The sequence below is a fragment of the Crassostrea angulata genome, chromosome 2 (genome assembly GCF_025612915.1).
Source record: "Crassostrea angulata isolate pt1a10 chromosome 2, ASM2561291v2, whole genome shotgun sequence".
Classification (NCBI taxonomy): Eukaryota; Metazoa; Mollusca; class Bivalvia; order Ostreida; family Ostreidae; genus Magallana; species Magallana angulata.
In genome coordinates this window covers 42,476,397-42,498,613 of record NC_069112.1, presented here as the reverse complement: position 1 = coordinate 42,498,613, position 22,217 = coordinate 42,476,397, and the positions used below count along the sequence as shown (strand labels likewise).

The 22,217-nt window shown below is 32.1% G+C and overlaps 2 protein-coding genes and 1 long non-coding RNA gene across 3 annotated transcripts; all 3 read left to right on the top strand.

The window, feature by feature from the left end:
• The first annotated feature begins 10,425 nt into the window (after window positions 1–10,425).
• On the top strand, window positions 10,426–12,571 carry LOC128174355 (uncharacterized). Its single transcript, XM_052839923.1, has 6 exons — window positions 10,426–10,921; window positions 11,160–11,331; window positions 11,436–11,515; window positions 11,613–11,821; window positions 11,934–12,204; window positions 12,345–12,571. The coding sequence occupies exons 1-6, from the start codon at window positions 10,426–10,428 to the stop codon at window positions 12,569–12,571; spliced, it is 1,455 nt and encodes a 484-aa protein (XP_052695883.1).
• A 1,363-nt stretch (window positions 12,572–13,934) lies between these two features.
• On the top strand, window positions 13,935–15,618 carry LOC128172423 (protein PML-like). Its single transcript, XM_052838224.1, has 3 exons — window positions 13,935–14,101; window positions 14,207–14,332; window positions 14,441–15,618. The coding sequence occupies exons 1-3, from the start codon at window positions 13,984–13,986 to the stop codon at window positions 15,196–15,198; spliced, it is 1,002 nt and encodes a 333-aa protein (XP_052694184.1). The 5' UTR covers window positions 13,935–13,983; the 3' UTR covers window positions 15,199–15,618.
• A 3,024-nt stretch (window positions 15,619–18,642) lies between these two features.
• On the top strand, window positions 18,643–20,633 carry LOC128172508 (uncharacterized). Its single transcript, XR_008242274.1, has 3 exons — window positions 18,643–18,770; window positions 19,661–19,711; window positions 20,329–20,633. It is a non-coding gene; the product is annotated as an uncharacterized LOC128172508 (long non-coding RNA).
• The last annotated feature ends 1,584 nt before the right edge of the window (window positions 20,634–22,217 follow it).

Below are 22,217 nucleotides of genomic sequence, written 5' to 3'. Positions count from 1 at the left end.
AAACAATATTACAAATACATGATTGTAAATTTTCATTGAAAATTTGTGAATTCGGAGGCATTTCAACATGGTGAAGGCCAAGCAGAGGGTAGTGAAATCAATAGCATTATTGTAGGCTTAAAGCATGGTTATGTAAATGTCAACGATACAGTGCGTCGATGTATCTATTTCCTAAATGTACGATATCATATATGCAATGTCAACCCGTGCACGCACGGGTCAAAGTCTAGTATATGTCTAGTATATATATATATACTTCTCGTATACATAATACAAGTGTGCTCAACTTTAAACGGTGTATTAAAGGCCCAGATAATAACAGATAGTTAACTGTAATTTATAAACCGGTCAGGTGCAGGAAAAAGGTCTTCCATAGTTTGAGTCTGACGAGGCGGTGCACTCTTTGGATGTTTAATCCAACTCTGTCTCACATCTGTTTTGCAATGCAATTGTTAATTTGTTAACAGAATAAAATTTCTAAATTAAGATAAGAATTTTTTATATAAAGACATACCCATACAACAGAATGCTGGCTTTGTGGTGACATTTGTCCAACCCATTAACACACTCACATGTACTATGCTATATTGTGTAATTTGTACCAAGAGATATCTAGATGAATAAAATATAAACATGATTATATTTTCTTTCTAAATGTCTAATAAAATGAACTTCATTTTGTCATTAAATATTACAATATGTATATGTATGACTCAACATGGCAAGTGATTAGGAAATTCGGGTGCTTATGGTCAGGAATAATTGGTATTTATCATGTTTATAATGGGTAAATACGGATAAGTGTTAGTCATATAATACATTTAATGTCATATATGCTGTTACATCTAGGAACATTTTCAATGGGGATGAAAACAACATGTTGACATTTGATGAACTCACCGTAACCTGATAGCTCCGATCACGCATAGAGGCCTGTACAATTCCCCTTATAAATTGTGCTTCTTTGTCGAACACAAACTTTAAAACATGTTCCAACTGAACAGCAACTTCTGATTTTCTCATTAATTTGGATGTTCCAGCTGTGTAGTTTGACCAGTACAGAATCGAAAAGGCCATAGCTTTGTTGGAGCCGACGATGGCAAGTCTCGCGGCTTTGTTTATCTCCAGACGCGATATCTCGCGTTGTCTCGCGCGAAGCTGTGTAGGCCTATATGGTAATATAGTGTTAATACATATAATGTTTTAAAATATTCGCTATTCTCACACGTCTGTATGAAAAACTGACTTCATAGTTATGTTTACCAGGAAGTCCTCTACTGAAATTTTGAATTTCGTGTCCCCTGGAGTATGGGTTTTGGCTCTAAGGCAGGGCCAAAACGGATGTATTCATGCAGTGTTCATGCATATAATGTTTAAAAAATCATCTTCTCTAAAGATTTCAGGCAGGAAAGTGGTCGTCAATACTAATACAAATTTGTCTACTCCAGAATGTTGTTTACGAATAATTATCAATGGTACTACAATTAACATCAATATAACAATACCACTTTTGCATCAAATTCAACAAACTACAAATCATTCAACATGAATTTACCTTGCATGCGGTATAATTAATAGATAAATGCATTATTTAGATTATATACCCGTTTATCTCAAGGATATCCAATGCATCACTTTAAAATGTCTATCTTTTCAAAAGAAACATATACTAGTATGTGCCCTCAATAACTTTTAAGCAATAAATCTAGCTCATTGAAATAAAATTGTTACTATATGGGTAAAAAATGCAATTGTGTAAAAAAGAATGTAATGGCTAGATATTATTCATTATTATAGTTGTTGGGGTTTTTTTGCCATCAAATATGTTCACAATTGTGTATAAATAGGGGAAAATGTGGCTTAAATAGTTGAACACCTATTATGAGAAAACTGTGATACCACGTAACCAATACCAAGTATGTGCATATGTAAATTTTAAAGGTGTTCATTATTCTACGGTGCTGTCCTCGCTGTCAGATATGTCTATTGGTTCTGGAACGTTGGCTGCGTCTTCAACATAGACCACCAAGTTCCTAACCCCAATATTCAAAGAGTCCGGTATGTGTCTGGCATACCCGAGATACCACAGGACGGAAGCAACGTGTGCACACACACCGACCACTCTCGCCCCAGTCTTACACAGACAATACCATGCCATAACCTGAATCAAAGGGAAAAACAAACAGTAAATAGGTTATTAAACTGTTTGTGATTCTTATTACTTTACTATCAAAAAACAGCCCACACCATACCTCAACTTCGTCGTACGATATCCATAAGACATGAGCTTTTGAAGACACATGTCTGTTCTGCATCTTAACTTTTAGAAATTGTGGATCTTCTCTATGAACGAGGATGTCGTGGTTTCCGTCAAGAAGCTTTTGGATGTAGCACCTTGAGAGTTTAAGCTGGTAGGAGCCACACGTCATCTAACGTAGCTGTATCTCGGTCATTTTCGAGAAATCATCGATGTTTGAAGCATCTCTTCACATCGAGGATTTCCTACTGTGCAAGCTCTCTGCCTCCACTCGCTCTTTCAGCCGATTGAACTGACGACTAATGTGCAACATTTTAACTGCCACTGCAACATCGTCGTCATGGGCTATTTAGAAACAATAAAAATAATTTAACTTATATGTCACTTTATTACAACTGTGGAAAAGTTCATGACAAAAGGTTTATAAATATGCGCGAAATCAGAAATTGTTCCCGGGAAGGGGGATGTACCGGGGTGGGGGTGGGGGGGGGGGGCATGGCCAATTTTCCATTACTTGTACTTTATTGTGTGAATTGAACAAGTTTGAATTTATACAAGGCAATTATAGTTACGCGCCGAGCATAATGCATATGTTATTTTAAATACCTGGTGATAGTGGACGTAAGAATTTGTTAGAAATGGCGCAAATAATCTTAATGTAGTCTTTAATGTAAGGGACTTGGTTTGTTGGGAGGACTTTGTCAAGGTACTTCCACCTCTTTATTCGGGCATACGCCGACTCAACTTTCCATCGCTCCTTTAATTGAAAATACAAACAATATTACAATATAACTGTTTGATAATTATGATCATACATTTTAACAGTTTTAATTAAATATGTCATTCATTAACATAAAATAGCCTCATGATTTTAAGAACCACAGTCTACCAAAGCTGAATGTTGATACTAGTATAATCTAATCTTAGCAGATTTAAACATAAAAAAAACCTTAAGTTACCTTTGTAACCAAACGACTAGCATTAGCATCTTCTGTCGACAGTTGCTTATCCCCTCGTTTCATGAAACATGGCCTTTCTGATTTGATCCCCATATCCTCCAGTACACGTATCAAATACCGATACATGTAGATGTCATCATTTCGCAAATATTTAGGGGCCCAGTATGAACAATAAAATCGTTATTATTCATCGATAAAAATATCAACTTTAGATTTTACATCTGCGACACACTGGTACTGTACCAGTTATCGGCTAAGACCAGTTATCGGCTAAACTGAGGTTTTTGGTTTAAAGCACGGGACAATCTAAGATTTTTTAATTCAGTCGTGTTTTTCGAATAAAGAAAAGTAGGTTTGCTTGAAAACTTTCTTGAATATGTTTTAAACATGAGCTTAAACGATCATTGTTTACCGCTGATTTTACATATTTGCACTTTCAGCAGTGGGGAAAATGACGTAATAAGTTAAAAATAGAATATTACATCTTTGTGATAGGTTATTATATCCCTTCTTTGATTTGACATAGAATATCAATACATATACCACGTATAAACAAAAGGATTTCATTAATTTCCGAGAGATTCGTTGCGCAGTTGAACGCCTGATTGCACAATTATGTATTGAATACGTGTACGATTTGGTGAATTACCGTATGATAATAAAAGAATAATTAATTGAGTTTTGTTTATAATGTATCACAACCCCGACTACTTAAGTCTGACCCCACAAGGGACAGAATTAAAATTTCATTTAGCAGAGTATAAAATTAACATGTACAGGGATTTTACTATGTTATTATCATGAAGCCGATAACTGGTACAGTAGGTTGTAAAAACTCGGCAAATTCGGGGCCTGATAAAAATCACAAAACAAGATGTTTGCGGTTCTAAAAAATGAAATAAACTAAGGAGTTCATTATTTAACATATGGCAAGTGTTATCCAAAAATATCAAGAAATAAGAAAATACGAAAAGAAAACATTAAATTTTAGCCGATAACTGGTACAGTGCCAGCATAGTTTATTAAATTACATCTAACTATTCTTATGTTTCATCATTACGGAATCAATTCTGGATAATCACAAAACATTGTGTAACATTTTTAGCTTTATATCAGGACAGGCTTACACTGTCGGTAAAGGTAATTAAACTGATTATCATAATATCAAATAGAGTGAGTGGTTTATTAGTTTTCTGCTTGTAATTTTACTCTTGTTTTTGAAGAGTCAAAATTTTTGACAAGCAATTAAGGATTCAAATTAATAAAAAAAAAATCACTGATCAACAAAATCCGAATCACCGAAGTTGGGGGGGGGGGGGGGGGGTTGGTGGTTGCAATACTTTTACGTTCGTTAAACATCAAATGCATTGATGCATGCGCGTATCTAGAGTTGAAGGGTCCAGACCCTCCCCTGGAAATTCAAATGTATTGATTTCACTAAAGGGAAATTATCAAAAATAGGTTTCAGACCCCTTCCACCCCACCCGCGGAAAACAAAGATATCTCCAGAAAAAAAATCTGGATTCAGGTAATTTTAGTTTCATCACCTTCAGTACAATTATCAAAGTATTGGGGGCACCTTTAAAAATAATTTTACAATATATAAATTTAAAAATAAATATTAACTGCGTGAGAAAGAGGGAAAGCATCGTCCCCGCCACTAGCCTGTTATACAATCATAGGAATTTTCTAATTTCTAATCCTGAAAGTAAAGGGAAATTTCAATCTAAAACACATCAGGCTTTAAATATACATTGTTATACCTTACTTCAGTTTTATGAGATAAAATTGGAAAAAAAATTAAGTACGCTTTAGCGCATGCAATGACATTAAAATTTTATGAATAAAACTGAAGTAAGGTATAAGCCCCCCACCCTCCTCACCCTAAGGGCTCATGCTTACTTCAGGTGTCGGGTCCTAGTAAGTTTCATGGAGGAGTTTGGCTGATTGATGTCCTTTTCTTCACATCAAAATTTTAATTATTTGTAAATTGGCATAATATTTGAAAATCTGATCCAGTCACAGTTTTTTCCTTTTCCAATGAAATGCGTTGACCCTGGTTTCTCCTGTTTTTTGATGTTACAAACATTGCTCCCTCCTTCACAACAAGAGCTAATCAGGTTTGCTTACTCCTGTTTACTTTAATTTTTAAAGTAGTATTGTAAAACGTGCCCACACACCCCAAGTATCCACCCCATTGGCCCCTAATCAGTTTTGAATAAATATAATAAATCCCACTTTTGTGCGAACATTACATGTATGTAGTCCTACATGTAGATAAATAATAACAATGTCACCTTGCGACATGACTTATTGTAAGAGGAAATGCATTAATTAGGAAAATATATATATAAATTTAAAAGAACAAATTAAATATATGACACAAGTTTTCTTACCACCACCAGAAAGTCAACACAAATAATAATAATAATTTAGATTCATTTAGTGAAATTCATTTTTATGTAAGCATACATAAACGATCCGTATACATCATGAGACTTAGCTGAAGATCTATCAATCTGTAAACTGCTCTAATGAACAATTCCAGCTGCATGTCGTATGTCAACACATAGTAGTAGATACCCGTAGTTGTTTATTCAAATACTAGAATATTAGTGCAAGACAGAGAGATACAAAGAGAGAGAGAGGGGGGATACAAAGAGAGAGAGAGAGAGAGAGAGCCAAAGAGTGACGAAGAGAAAGATTTTAGTACATTGTAGTGATCTTGTTGGTAATGATATAGTATACTAGTTTCAGTAAATGAAAAAAATGTTATTTATTGGACCCGTTATAACTGTTATAATATATGTGCTACATGTATCAATACAGTTGCGTGTATGTTTTACAGTACTCCTTCTGTTGGATTTGCTACAATGTTATTTAACAAGTTTATATTTAAATTGCAATCTTTGTACCATTAAAAAAACGAATTGTATTAAGGGTGTTGTTTACTCAGGGTTTGAGTTCTCAAATTCGGATTGTTATAAAGTTCAATGTAATGAGTAAAATTTGTTCAAAACAAAAAAAGTATTAATAGAATGAATTATTATTGACAAAACATTTGATATTTTTACATATATTACGGAATTAGGCTCCAACAAAAATAGACTTTTAGCCAAACAGAGGAAATTCGGACTGAATTTTGCAGATTTTGTTTTCCGCTAAAACATGTTTGGCTGTAGTCTAATATTGAAAGTTAAGATTTAGTTTTTAGTCTATATAATTCTTCATATTTTCTGTTGGTTTTACCTCACTTATTCATTAAAATAATTGTATGGCACGAATTGCGAAAATATTAAAAAATGCTTAAAAACGATAATAGACACCATATCTCAAAATTTTGATCATTGACCTCATATAAATTTTATGTCAACAGAATAAGGTCAATATAAGTAGTTCAATGCTATAAATGTTTTGTATTATCATCATTCAATTTTTTGTAAACTTAGATCAAAAATGGGTAGGAATTTGAAAACTGATAGAGGAAATTCGGACTGGAATATTTTGTCGAATTGTAGCTGAAATCTTACTGTTTTGTACCTATTTAGTGCCAATGTCATTCATAATATGTATTACATTTTTTAAAGTGTTTAATTATTTGAAATATATTTAAAATTAAGAAAATTTCAATTGTAGTGTAAAATTTTATGGGATTTTTCTTGATTTTTCAAAAAATATTCAATGGCCATTTACTCAAAAAGTAGGTCATTGACCTACTTTTTTGAAAGTATAAAATAACACTACAATCAAAGGTCTATAACATACAATAGATGGGGTTTCATTATCATCAGTGGAATTTTTTTTCATTCTGAGTAAACGTCATCCTTAAAAGATGGTTAATTATCATTATCATTATTGTATCAAATTTAGCAAAATTCATGGCTTTAGTACAAGGGTTTGGGGTCAATTACTCTAAATTTTAACTTATTACATGTAATTTGAAATCCAACGATATTTTTTTCAATTGCATGGAATTCCATTTTTGTAATGCAATTAAATCCATTTAATTACTTTGAGACATGTAATTAAATACATATTAATGACCTCATAGTTTTATGGGTTTTTTTGTTGTTGCTTTTTTTATATTAATTTTGAGAATGAAAACATTTATAAACAGCATCGAGATACACTTACATACACGATGATACATTTGAAGGTTTACTTTCATTTTGACCACCATTTCTTGAATTTTCTTTAATATTTCAAGACACGTAATTTTGAATGAAGAATACATTCAACCAGTATCATTACAGTCAAGTTTTATTCTGAAGTCAACTTTTCTCAAGTAATTGTTTATTCAATATCTTTATCATTGTGTCTTACACATTATGTAGAAGGGTTCATAGCTGAACAAAATGAGGCCTTTACGCAGTGTGTAAGGTACTTTGATATACCGTATAAACATATTAAACATTATTAGATATGTTTTTTATTGCAGATGTCAAACAGGTATACAAAAGACACATTATTATAAGACACCTTTTCTTCATCCTCTAACTAAAAAAAAAATAAATTAGGTGTAATCTAAAAATGATTTAAGAAATGTTCATATATTATATTTTTATAATGCATTTAAATACATTCAATTTATTTTTATTCAAGGCAAAATCAATTACCATGTAGTCTCAATTATATTAAAAAAAATGTATTATATGTGCTTAATTAAATTTTGTTTTTCAATTAACCCATCCCTGATATATACGTCAATATTTCCTTATTTTTATTTCCAAAACATTTGACATACTTCACAGATTGTGATCGTTTACTTCTAATACACGATAAACAAGGAAACACTTTAAGTTTATTGAAAACAGAAAAGAGAAAACCCTCCGGAAATATATGTATAATTAATAATGTTTCCATAAAACTAACAGCAGAAAATTGTTCTAATTATTAATTGCGAGCAATTTGATCATATCTTGACCTTTATACATCATACAATTTAATAATTAAGTGGTTACAATTGTGTCATATGTGATTACTCTCTCTCTCTCTCTCTCTCTCTCCCTCTCTCTCTCTCTCTCTCTCTCTCTCTCTCTCTCTCTGTTTTCAGACATTTAAATATATTCTATTGTTAAGAACACCGTAACTTTTACCCCTTTACCCCTTTAATTTTTATAGAGGAAGAAATAAATAATATTGTATCTTCTGTCTAATAGTTCTAATTCTATTGAAACCTCTTTAACATTCGTTTTAACTGAAAAATAAATAAGTCCTTATCCATTATACGGATATTGATTAACCATTTTTGTATATGTCAAAGTAGTCACTATCCTCCGTGGCAACATTTGATGAGTTAATGTGCAGACACGAGATCATCAGGCCATCAGAATATCGGTGAAAGACCAACACATTATCGAACACCATGGTTTTGAGCCTCTATGTATCTATCTACCCACTCTGCAAACTCGAAAAAATTACATACAGGCAGCATATACGCAATTTGACCGGACCCGGCTTATATGCTTATTACTTAGATAAAAGTAGGCAACAAATGAAAGTTGTGAGAAAGTTCATTAAAAATCAGGAAATCCTCAATCTTAAACGCTAAGTACAGTTATCGGGAATTGTGTATACCGAATCAGTATTTAATTGACAGAGAATAACAGAGGTTTATAAAAGGTACGGTTACAATTACCTAACACAATATCTAAAATCGACGACCTTTCTTAAATATTCAACAAAATATTATCAATTAGAGCACTATGAAGAGTAGTTAAAATGTCTCTGATATGAGACTGCATGGTCACTTAAAAATGACTATTTAATTAGAACTGCTAATTTGTTAAATGGTCTAAGGATATGTTACTGAATATACACTGACGTATAACTGAATAGCTACTGAAAAATGACTGAATGTTAGCTCAAATGTAACTGAATGGTAGCTGAAATATAACTGAATGGCCACTGAAAAAGGTCGTAATTGCCACTGAAATTTGACTGAATAGTAACTGGAATATAACTGAATGGTGACTGAATGATAACTGAATCATGACTATGGTAATGGAAACATGACTGAATGGTAATGAAATGTGACTGAATGGTAACTGAAATATCACTGAATGGTAGCTGAAATGTGATTGAATGGTAACTAAAACAGGATTGAATGGTCACTGGAGTGTTTCTGCCATTCAGTAAACTAAAAGGTAACTGAAATGTTACTTAAGGCTAATGGAAAACTACCTTGTCAGTGACCATTCCAGTACCAGTCAGTTACCATTCAGTCCACTGAAAAGTTAGCGTTCATCCTTTGATTGCTATCTTCTGTATCCACAATTTTTATTATTACATCAGAAAACACACACTCAAAAACTGTATGTAAACAAGTTCTTAGAATTTAGAGAAACGTAATATTTAATTTTGAATGAACAATAAATTCAATCAGAATCATTAAGTTCAAGTTCAGTTCTGAACTAAATTTTTCTCAAGTAATTTTTTATTCAGTATATTTGTTATTGTGTATTACACATTGTGTAGAATTGTTCACGGCTAAACAAAATTAGACCTTTACTTAATGTCTAAGGTACTTTGTTATACCGTATAAACATTATAATAATAAAATGGTAGACACGTTTTTATTGCAACAACACAAAACATTGTCAAACAGGTATACAAACGATACATTATTATAAGACACTTTATTCCATCTTTTTACTTGAACAGAAATAAATTGAAATGAAATCTAAGATTTATTCCAAAATTGTATAGACATGATATTTTTTTAGAATGTATTTTAATAATTTATTGTTATTAAGAGCAAAATCAATTACCAAGTAGTTTTCATCATATTGAAAAAAAAATGTATTATTTATGTTCAATTAAAGTTTGTTTTTTCAATTAACCCATCTCTGATAAATACGTCAATATTTCCTTTTTTCCCAAAACATTTGACATACATCACAGATTGTAATCGTTTACTTCTAATACACGATAAACAAGGAAACACTTTAGGTTTATGGAAAACAGAAAAGGGAAAACCCTTCGAAAATATATTATAAATTATAATGGTCACATACAACTAGTTACAGGAAATTGTTCTAATTAGTAATTGCGAGCAATATGATCATAGCCTGATCTTTATGCATCACGAAATTAAATAATTAAAGTAAAAACGTCCTCGCGTGACGTCATAGTATTAATTCCGCTTTTCCGACTGTTTTGGGTTCTCTTTTTACCATAAGACTTTTATTTCCGGTTTGACGTCGTGATATGGCGACGAAAAACAAGAAGGGACGGTTTGTTAAACAAGGACACAGTAAACAAGTTACCGCACTCTCCAAAGGCAGAAATACGCGATGGAACTCAGAGTGCCATTCAGTGTCAAATGCAGAGGCAATTTTATCAAATGAACTTGATCACAGTTACAACTTATCTAGTGAAAACCAAGACCCGGTCTATAATGTTTCCAGGCAAGAAGATATTATTGTGTCGGATTGTACTAGCGATGTAGAATTGGAATGGCGAACAGGTAGGCGGGTTGTTGAGTTAGGTACTCTAGCAAACGGTCTGAAAGCTTGTCAACTTTGCAGCCAGCCTTTACACTTGATTAACACTGTCTGTGAGAGAAGATTTGGGCTAGCGCAAATTCTAGAAGTAAAGTGCATGTATTCAGAATGTGGCCTTGTAAATGATGTTCCAACTGGAAGTAAACATACATCACAGAACGGAGGACAGGCTTGGGATGTTAATACTAAGTTAGCTGCAGGTATGATAACAATGCAATATTGTATGTACATATTTAAAATTTCTACAATAACTTGTATACAGTTTTATTAGGAATTTCTATTATACAATACGTTTTACCTGAAAATAATGGGGGAAAAAATCATCACATTTTTTGTACTCATGTGTAAATTTCAAGACAAATACAAAAAGCATGTATGATTGAATTAAAAATCAACAACTGTATCCAAAAAAATTATGCTGAAGCACTACAATTGCAGGAATGGTAAATGGAGGTTTTGGGGAAACACACATTAACAGTATTCTTGCTGCCTTGAACATTCCAAGCATAACCCAAAAAGCACTTAAGAAGAGGGAGAGAGAAGTCGGACATCAGCTTAACTCTATGGCAGAAGAATCAGGCAAGAAGCAGTTAAATAAAGAATTAGAGATGTATGTATTGTAAATGTAAATAAGATTGCTTTATATCTTGCTCATATACTTGAAGGTATATGATAAAATAGAATGATACAAAAACATTTCATAATTTTTTTAAGGAGCGATGGAAAACTGACAGTATCTTTTGACGGTGCTTGGCAAAAACGTGGAACTGGTCATGCTTATAACAGCCTTACAGGTACGTGTACTATGTGGTCTATAGATACCTAACAATTTTTTACAATTAAAAATATTTTTCAATTGAAATTAGATGTACAATAGTGAGTGTTTTGCAGGACATGCCACATTATTTGGCAAGAATACCAAGAAATGTGTTAGATATGCTGTAAAAGGAAAGAGATGTAGAATATGTGATGTAGCAAAGGAAAAAGGAGTGTGTCCCAGAAAACAAGACTGCTCACGAAATTGGTCTGGCTCTGCAAAAGCCATGGAACCAGCCATGGCATGTGAAATGATCCAGAGCATTTATGATGATGAAGCAAAGGTACATACATATTCATGAATTTAGATATACAAAGTTGCTTCGTATAAAGTTTCACAAGGTTCCTTGGATGTTGATCTGACATAAAATATGTCCTGAATTGTTTTTGTTTTAGGTTGATACCCTTGTCATGGACAATGATTCTACAACAATTGCACGATTAAGGGCTACAGTAGATAGTACCATATCCAAGCAGGCGGATAAGAACCATACCAAAAAGGGTTTTACAAGTTCCTTGTTTGAGCTTAGTAATAGCTACAAAATACTAAAAAACACAAAAGTACGTGGCCACATTGAAAAATGTTTCATATACTGCATAAGTCAAAACAAGGGCCAACCAAAAGCAATAGCTGATGGATTGCAGAAAATAGTTCCGCACCTGTATGGTAAGGAAAGATGATGTGCATTTGTAGACAGAATATATGTTAAAAAAAAATTAAAATTAATTTTTCTTCATGATATTTTATTTCTTATTCTTTGACCATCCCAGCTTGTTTTTGAAAAAAAAAATGTTTCTGTTGTTTAGGAGAGCACGATGCCTGTGGATTGTGGTGTAAGAACGAAAAGAAGGACTACAAGCCAAGAAATTTACCTTTTGGTAAACCATTAAGTTGTCAAGATTTTCGACATGCCCTAGAAAATCTATTCCTAAAGTATGCTGCTAAGGCAGATGAGCTCGCAGTTCTTGGTTCGACGCAGGTCAATGAGAATTTTAACCATATGGTGTCATCAAAAGCTCCGAAACGATTGTAAGTCTAAATTATGTTGGAGATAGTTTTAAATGTTTAAAGCGGTGCTGCTAGCTAGAAATCTGCACACCATACAAAATTATGTATCTTCATAATCAGGAGATTGATAAACATAACAGGTTTTATGGAGGCTCAGACAGTCTCAAGACTAGACTATCAGCTACTGTCTGTCAGAAAAATGATGGTTATAACTACATTACAGAGGTGATATAAAGTTGCATTGTTGAAAAGTTTCAGTTGATTTTGTTGACAAGTTAAAGTTGACTTTAAAAAACATTATTAGCCGGGCTCTGCTGAAAGCAGAGTCTTGGCTCTAGGCAGGCAAATCGCCTATGTTACTATAAATAGCACAACTTCAAAAGTAAACAAAACACCAAACAGCGTCAAAGTAAAGCCTCCGCTATACCAAATAGTTACACAAAGAGCCACGTTTTGTCAAAAATGTTGCTATATTGTTTTGTTTTATTAATTTCGAGAGAATTGTCTATTTTTTAGTTTTCTTATCAATAATGTGTTTTAAAAACAAGATTATGCATTTTGGACACATACAATGCACATGAATTTTCATGAACTACTTTGATGCGCGTTGAAGAACTGGGGATTGAATATATAACATTTGAATATATAACGCTTCTTGCAAAATTCAAGGCAGCAACTGTTGATTTTTTTTCTACTAGACAGGCATATTTTTTGTTTCAAGCCGCTTACAAAATTTGGTCGCTCCTTGACGCTTTGCCTACATTAAAAGCATGAGAGAGAGAGAGAGAGAGAGAGAGGTATATAAAGACACACCAAAAGAGCCCGGCTATCAGTACTTTGATTTGTTTTTGATTTCAGCACTGTTAATCTTTCCTTTCAATGTTCATTAACCCTCTATTCAATTTAACATTTGATAGATATTTATTTATTTTAAGAAAGAACTCTTAATAACAATGATACATTTTTAGCAATCTTACAGGATAAAATTGATTAAAATGGCCATTTTACATTATTATTTTATGAAAGAATAATGATTTTATATCTCAGAATCTTTCTAATCTTATAAGGTTTCATGAACTTTAACATTGAATTTCTTTTTATGGATTTCTTGAAATATATTTTAATACTGTTGAATATCAAAAAAAAAAGAAGCAGAATAAGATAAGTTGATAAGTTGGTTTTGACATGGCAATTATCAATGATTTTGTTACTTGTACTCATGTTTTACCTTTCAGTTCCAGAGGGTTTTTTGTTGTTGTCACTTTGATATATAATTTTTATGACTGAACAAAGATTGTATTTTTGATGATAATAAATATTAAGCTTTCCAAAAAATTATATTTATCATTTTGTGAAACTTTATTTATATTCTATGTTCAGTTAAACAAGAAGTGTTCTGTATCCCCTGGAGGATTTACACTGAAACATGCTCAAAAGATGGAGAAGAAATTGAAAAATCAACGCCTTCGCCAAGGTCTTTTCAGTTCCAAAAGGAGACGATTGGAATTAAAGTCCCAGAGGGCAATGAAAAACTGCACACAATCAGTGTTAGAAGGTATATACAATGATATCAACTTGTATAAATTAGTAATTAGTTTTTATTGTAACACATGTATAGTATAAATTGCTCTTTTGCATATAAGTTTCTTTGTGTTTGTAGGTGACACATACCAGTCAAAGATTGGTATTGAAGAAGATTTAGATCTTGAGGACATTGATCCCACTCCAGTATCTTTTCCAAAGGATGGAAATGAAATTATTTTTGACTTGGAAACTACTGGTCTGGGTAAGTAACCATTTCATTTGAATGATAATCCAGAATTCATTGTCATAAAGTTTTGTCTTTCTTTACTGTCTGTACTTTCTTTACTGACTGACTTTATTTTTGTTATAGCTCGGACATCAGATATTATTCAGATTGCAGCAGTCTCTGGAGGCGAGGAAATGAACATATACATGACAACAGAAATTAGCATCGGGGCTTCTGCTGCCACAGGTTTGACGTATGTTGGAGGTGTCCTAAAACACAAAGGCCAGGCTGTGAGTTGTGTCAATCCCCAAGACGGACTTTCCCAGTTTATAACTTTTATCCAAAAGTTTTCTAACCCAATTCTGGTGGGGCATAACATTCAGAGTTTTGATTTACCAGTCTTGATAAACCAACTGTCCAGGTACAATTTATACACAGATTTCCAGGAAACAGTATATGGATTAATTGACACATTAAAGGTAGCAAAGAGAACATGGAAAAAGCCAGATGTTGAGAACTACAAGCAAGAAACATTGGTCAAAACTTTCCTGAACCTGAAATATGATGCCCATAATGCTTTAGCAGATGTACAGTCCCTGCAAACACTGTATCAGAAGATGATGGCAGGCTTCCTTCTTTCAAGTGACCTATTTACACTTAATTACTATGCATGTAAGAAATCACTTGATCCACTAGTGAAAGACAAAGTAATTTCAAGCCAAACAATGAAGAAACTCCTTCAGTGCTCGCTTAGTTTGTCTAAACTTAGAAATATTCACAAACGTGATACATTTAATGGAATTAGAAATGTGTTCATGGAGCAATGTGAGGGGTCAAAGGTCCCTAGAATCTCAAAGTCAAAGGCAGTTATAGACAAACTAATTGCATATTTAAATGCATGATATGTTTTATGTGGCTGACTAGTAGTGATGACTACTGACTAGTATATTAGTATACTATCATATAACAAAAGTGTACATGTTTTGCTGTTTAAGTTTTTCCAATCAATATTTTATTCAGAGGTGAGCAATGTGGCTCATGGACCTCTACATTTTATTGTTTAAGGTGTAGAATTAAAAAATGATTTACATTGTGTATAGAATTTAGATTACTGAACCATGGAAACATCTTTTTTACCATCTAATTCAATGAATGATAATGATTATGAAATTTCGAGATTTTTTGGTTGGGGGTGGGGTTGTTAAAATGATTGTACTGAATTTATTTCTATGGAAAGGTATCATTTTTTTTTAATTTATTAAATCCTAAGACTCAACATTACTCAGTTATAAATCTTTTTCTCTGATTGAAACCATGGTTTTGAAATTGAAATTTTAAGGCATTATTTTGAGAAAATTGTGTAAAATTTTATGCCTCTTTTCATAGCAATAAAATGTAAAATGTCTCATAAATGAATCTATGTTGGTTTAATGATAACAATATTAATTTCTGTGTTAATGTGAATGATTTGTCATATAAAAGTGATACATGCATTCGTATGTTTTTGATTTTATCCATGAAATATTCATAATAAATCTCTGGTTCGAATTTTGAATGAATTTCATTTGGGTTATATGTATATATTAGTGGTGATCTTCAAATTGGTATGGAAGACTGGCAAATTTTTGTAATTTTTGAAACACTTACATGTTTGACTTGTTAAATATAATGACAAATTTAAGTTTGAACCCATAATTACAAAGGGCTGGAGATACCTTAAGTGGTTACAGTAGTGTCATATGTAATTAATCTCTCTCTCTCTCTCTCTCTCTCTCTCTCTATCTCTCTCTCTGCTTGCAGACCTTCTAAATATATTCTATTGTTAAGAATACCGTAACTATTACCCCTTTACCCCTTTACTTTTTATAGAGGAAGTAATCAGTAGTATTGAATCTCCAAATCTGTAATGATTAACGTTTGATCAGAAAACAAAGCTCAGTTTAAGCAGCCTGATATTGAGGTATTTTTTTTTTAGAAAGTGTGCTGATACATGTACATAAGGATCTGTTCTTTTTTTTTTATAAAACAAGTCAAAGTTAGACTATTGAAGACATGGTATTCATGCAATATGTACAATTTTCAATACAATATATTTTGATGTATCGTATCACAGGAAGGGCAAGGCGAAATGTTAGCGAAAGGGATACAACCTTTATATAAAACGTTGACGATTCCCATTTTACTCCTTCATTTCGTTTCAGTTTATATTTGAGTGCTATAAACTTTTTTTGCAAAGTGATTTAGATTCAATGCACATAAACATAACATTTGTGGGATCCGATTGAAATATATTTACATCCCATTTGTGTTTCATATACCTTTGTTTACAAAAATAAAGTCATCAGACTTGTAAATTTATTATCCACGATTGTACATGTAAAATGAATTCCCGTATTAAATTTAAGAACTACTGTAAAAAAGAAAATATACGTTGTAAAAATTAAGTATCACATTTAATGATTTTTTTTTTTAAATATGAACTAGATAACAATTAATTTCAGTCGTAAAAAAAAACAAAATAGAATGGTGCTGCACATAATCAGATTTAATACTTAAGGAGTCGAGTAAAAAACTGATATAATAAAGACTGAAGAATGACCATGTATTGTCTTGTTACACGTAAAGGGGCATGGTCATGATTTTAGCCATCTCTCTGTTTCTAATTTTATCATTCACAATGCTTTACAAACGCCTTAATAATGATCAATCGAAATGTTTTGTCAGTAGAAGAGTTCTGAGAAATACAGAGAGTTCTTACATATCTGTCATGTACCAATAAGACATATTTTTCAAGCTGGTTTTTCCATCAAAAAATTCGTTTCAAGCATAAACGATATGTTCTAATGTTTATCTCATTCACTTTAGGCTTAAAACTGGAACTTTCACTCCAAAACTCAAAATGTAAACATAACTATGACATAACCAGTGTTTACATAGCAAAAAACTGTTAGCTCAGCATTTTGCCTATAAATCAAGGACTGCACATTTGTTATTGACTGTTAGAAATGCCTTACTAAACATTGTAGACATTTAATCGGGAAACAAATGACCAAAATCGTTATCATGTCCTTTTTCAGCCAACAAGTTTTAGACAGTTTCATTATAGATATACTTTCTAATACACTTGTACATGTAAAGATTTCTTTTTCATTGTTAGAAGTTTGATATCATAAGTGCATACGCTTTTTTCTTCGAAATAATAGTTCAAGTATTAAAACTGATTGAATTTGATACCATAACATGTAGAAGAGGTTTCGGCAAATTGTTATATAACTAAACGTTGTATTGTTAACTCTTAAAATATATCTTAAATAAAACTTAAATAACATGATTGACCTTCCATTTTATCTTCCGTTATTAATTGCAAAAAATAAGTAATAGTAGTTATTAATAAAAGTCTAAAGAACAACGTCACAAAACACTATTCGAATGATAACCTTCTACAATGATATTTTCAATATTTCCAAACAAGTCATTCATAATAACTCAAAGTAATATAGAACATATATCTATTTCTATTTCCATTGAAACCTTTTCAAACTTCGTTTTGCTGCAAAGTAAACACTACAAGCTCTAATTCATTATACAGATATGGATTAACTTTTTTATGATATGTGAAAGTATCCACTATCCTCAGTGGCACCATTTGATGAGCTTACGTGCAGACACGAGATGATCAGGTCATGAGAATATCGGGAAAAGACCCACACATTATGGAACACAATGGTTTTGCGCCTCTTTGCCTCTATCTGCCCACTCTAAAAACTGTAAAAATTAAATTCAGTCAGTAGTTTGGCCAATTTCCCGGATCCGGCTTGTATGCATTGGTATCTTATGTATCCACATTTTGTTTTTTTTATTACGTCAGAAAATGTACACCATAACTCAAATGTTAAATGTATTTATACACTATCTATAGTGTATAGTGTAGATAAATATCTAATTACATCATCTATCTTAAAGAAACAAATTAAAATAAAATATTAACGCACAAATAACACAAATGCTTAGTTGGAATAAATATTGCATTTTTTCTAATAGAAGGAAATAACAAAACATATACCGTATCAAACTAAAATGAAATTAATAAGCAGTGGAACTAAAAGAATAAAGATAAAACACTCAAAAACTACGCAGGACAGATAAGGCAACACATCGTTTTGATATGCTAATGAAGGGATAATGAGTTATGACGTCATAATATACGCCCCGCCTCTGTATTACCATATATAGAACATATACCGAAAACAGCAGTTTAAGCATAAAATACGGCTGATTTGATACTTCATAAGCAAAATATAACTACGAATCACTCATGTGTGTTTTTATGTTTACAACAATCAGAATATACGAAGAATTTCCATAACGCATCTGTCGTATGGGTGTGAATCTGCGTCCCAAATGCGCTCGTCAGACGATGTAAACACGTGTAGCTGGTATTCCCGATGATGGCGATCTTTTGATGATTTATCAGGTATGTAGAATAGATATACAGTGTATTTGTAATATACCAGATAGCTCAATAACTATTTTATTGTGATTGTATACTGTTGATGCAATTGATCGACTTAATGTGTTAATTGTTTCGTTCAAAACATGAGGAGAGACTGCATTGTTTACATTTAGGCCTATACAATGTACATTGTACTTGTAGCTTTATTGCTAGTCCGTTAAATTGTTGATCATTTTCACCAATCGACACGAATCAGTTCATAGTATTTGTACTGATAATATTTAGCTTTACACAGCTGTTTGTTTTTATTTCAATTTGTAAGTAAACAATACAAAGACTGTGTGAAAACAGCTGATTTGATTTTCTGAAAATCAGTACAGTGCAGGCTAAAAGATGCTGATTTCATTTTCTGGAAATTGATGAACAGCTGATCAATAATACCTTTCTACTGTGTTCAAAATTCTTCCATGACAGTTCATTTATATTTTTTACACATTCATCCAGTTGATATATTAAGATGTTTATGCACATTAATTCTTAATTATTACTAGTTTGTTTTTAGAACTCAGTATATTACTACCATAAGACTGTTTGAAATCTTGTTACCTGGCTTCATACTTATGATGCTGTACTATTGGTAATAAAAAAAACCCCAAATAATAATAAATAAATGACTGCATGTCACCATCTGATTTTCTCTAAATGAGGAATCTACATTCATGGTCATATATGGTATTGTTTGTGTAGAATGTGCATATGTAACTTTCAAATAAAATTTGAAGTGTCATTTTACCCATCCATGCATAATATATGTAGACCTTTCACAAAAATGTTCAAATTACTGTTGACATGTCCTTATGCACGTAAATTAAATTGTATGACTTCTCATAATTATATTTTGTTATTTGCAGAGTAATTTGAAAAGTGTCACACTGATTTGAAAAAAAATGCTGGAAGAAAATGTAAGTAAATAACATGCATGTATAAGTTCAATAATTTATCATTGAAATAATGACCAATCTGATTATTCTATGAGACAATTCAATTAGAAAAAGTATTTTCAAGTACGAATGGTTTCATTTAATGTTTTAAAATGATTGATATAAACCTATGTTATTTATAAATCTACAATTTTGAATATTGCTCATCAACAAATTAACAATACATGGTATGTTTTAATTCACACTGACTGCACCAGCATTATATAATATCAATCAATCAAATCAGTTGTGTGTGTGTGTGTGTGTGTGTGTGTGTGTGTGAGAGAGAGAGAGAGAGAGAGAGAGAGGGAGAGAGAGAGGTGCATTTTTAAGGTCAAGCCGGGTAAAATAAAGGGGTGCAATTAAACTAATATCATGCACATATCAGGGGTGAGAATGCGAATAATTTCAAATCGATCAAACTGAAAAGTTGTATTTGAATTTGTGCAAAATTAAATGCACATCTAAACATAATGAAATGTTTATTAATATAAATAAATTCCATGGACTATCAAATTGTAGAAAATCCTCCATTTCAGTCTTTCAGCCATTTTGATAACAAGTTAAACTTACTGAAATGTATATAATTTTTATTTTAGCTGGTACCTGCTTTGTCTTGAGATTTACATAAATGATGTTCTTATTGGTGATCATTTACCCGCACCCTTATCCTGGTGTCATATACAAGATGAAATGATGGAAAGAAAAACCTGAACTTTAGGAACAGGAAGACTGTGTTTTTGAAGAGAGAAGAGGACCAGAACTAAGAAGTCATACAATAAACACATTGACATCATAAAAAGAAATTGCAATTTTGAGTTTGCATGCATATGTCAGGTTTAAATGTTGTCACATAATTTTTATTCAGAAAGTCCCTTTATCTTCTTGAATTAATAAAACAAATGAACCAAATATAATTGTTTCTATTTAATAATTTTGTTTGAGAAGTGGAAAGGGGATGGTATGTAAATGGGCGGGAGAGAGAGTCTCTCACATAGGAGAATTCAGACTTATTTAGATTCAATATATTAATGTGAACTAAAAATGGCTTTTGATCGCCTTGTTGCAGGATTTACACACTCTCTTTCCTTTCTCGGTAATGAGAAATGAGCGTTTAGAATTTATTTTGTGAATGAATAGATATGCTAACCCTCCCCCTCTCCTTAATCTTAATCATTCTGCATGTGTTGAATAAAAATAAAAGTCAATTTTAATGAGTGTTTAAATTACAAGTGTAACATGTGTAATACAAAGGTAAATACTGTTGATTGCTTATGGGGTATGGGAAAAGGCCTCATACATGGGCAGATCTACAAGTATAGTCCCCGTGGCAAATTCTTATTTAATTCACAATTTACATAGTAAAACACCATGGTACCTGGCCCCTGGCAAACAGAATAAAGTTACCCCTTTGAACCCCCTCCCCAGAATAATATTAACAGACCCAAGCAGTGCTATAGAATATGCAGTCATTGGGCAAAGGCTGCACATAAATAATGAAAAAATACTCCATATCTTATTTTTTAATATATATTATGAGAACAATTTATAGTTATGTATATTAATATCAGGGGCTTCATTTGTCTCTGTTGACATCTAATGAGATTCTAATCCCTCAAATAATTGTGTACAATTAGCTCTTATATATTTTTCTCCCATTACTAAAACAATATTAAGAAACCAATAACTCTGCGAATGCGGTTAACCAAGAGAACTGATACACAACGGTTTTTTGTTTACATCCATGATACAACAGAGGAAATGCGGACGATTCATTGTAACCATCTTGTCTCTTTTAAAATAAATAAAACAGAAGCACTATGTTTAAATAACCATTTACATAATGTACCTTTGAAACATATCTTAAAATTAATTCGGATTATGTGATAAAATGACATCGCGCCTATATCAAAAGAATTATCGCTCAAAGAGTTACCTCCCCTTTTGGGATCACTTGTGCGTTTGAAATGTGTATTGATTTGAGAGGACTCCTAGAATGAGAAATTAAATGCAAAAGTTCAAGTGCAAGACGGCTATAGATATTATTAAACTTGGTATGATGACGAGTTCTTTATAAAAACTGATGCTCATTTGTTGAGAGATGAAGGTTTACTTTGTAATTTTCATGAAAATATACAAAAATGCACTATTTTAGGAACAAGTAGCCAGTTTTTAAAGAAATTTACATAACTAGTATACTTTACAACTGAATGAGCATTGATTTCTATGATGTATGGATAATTTTGAATATGTTGCCATATTACTTACTCTTAAATTTCTTTGCCTTGCCCTTGAACTTTTTGTCTCATTTTAGCATTGACGATTTTTGTCTAAAAGACGCCCACGTGACCCTCAAAAGTAACGTAACCGACAAAGGATTATATATGGTATGGGCCTAAATTGGCCCCCTAAAAGGAATATCTTTATTTTACTGTAATTCTTTGTTTTCTTTGTACAGATATATATGTGAAATTTTTACTTAATGTTC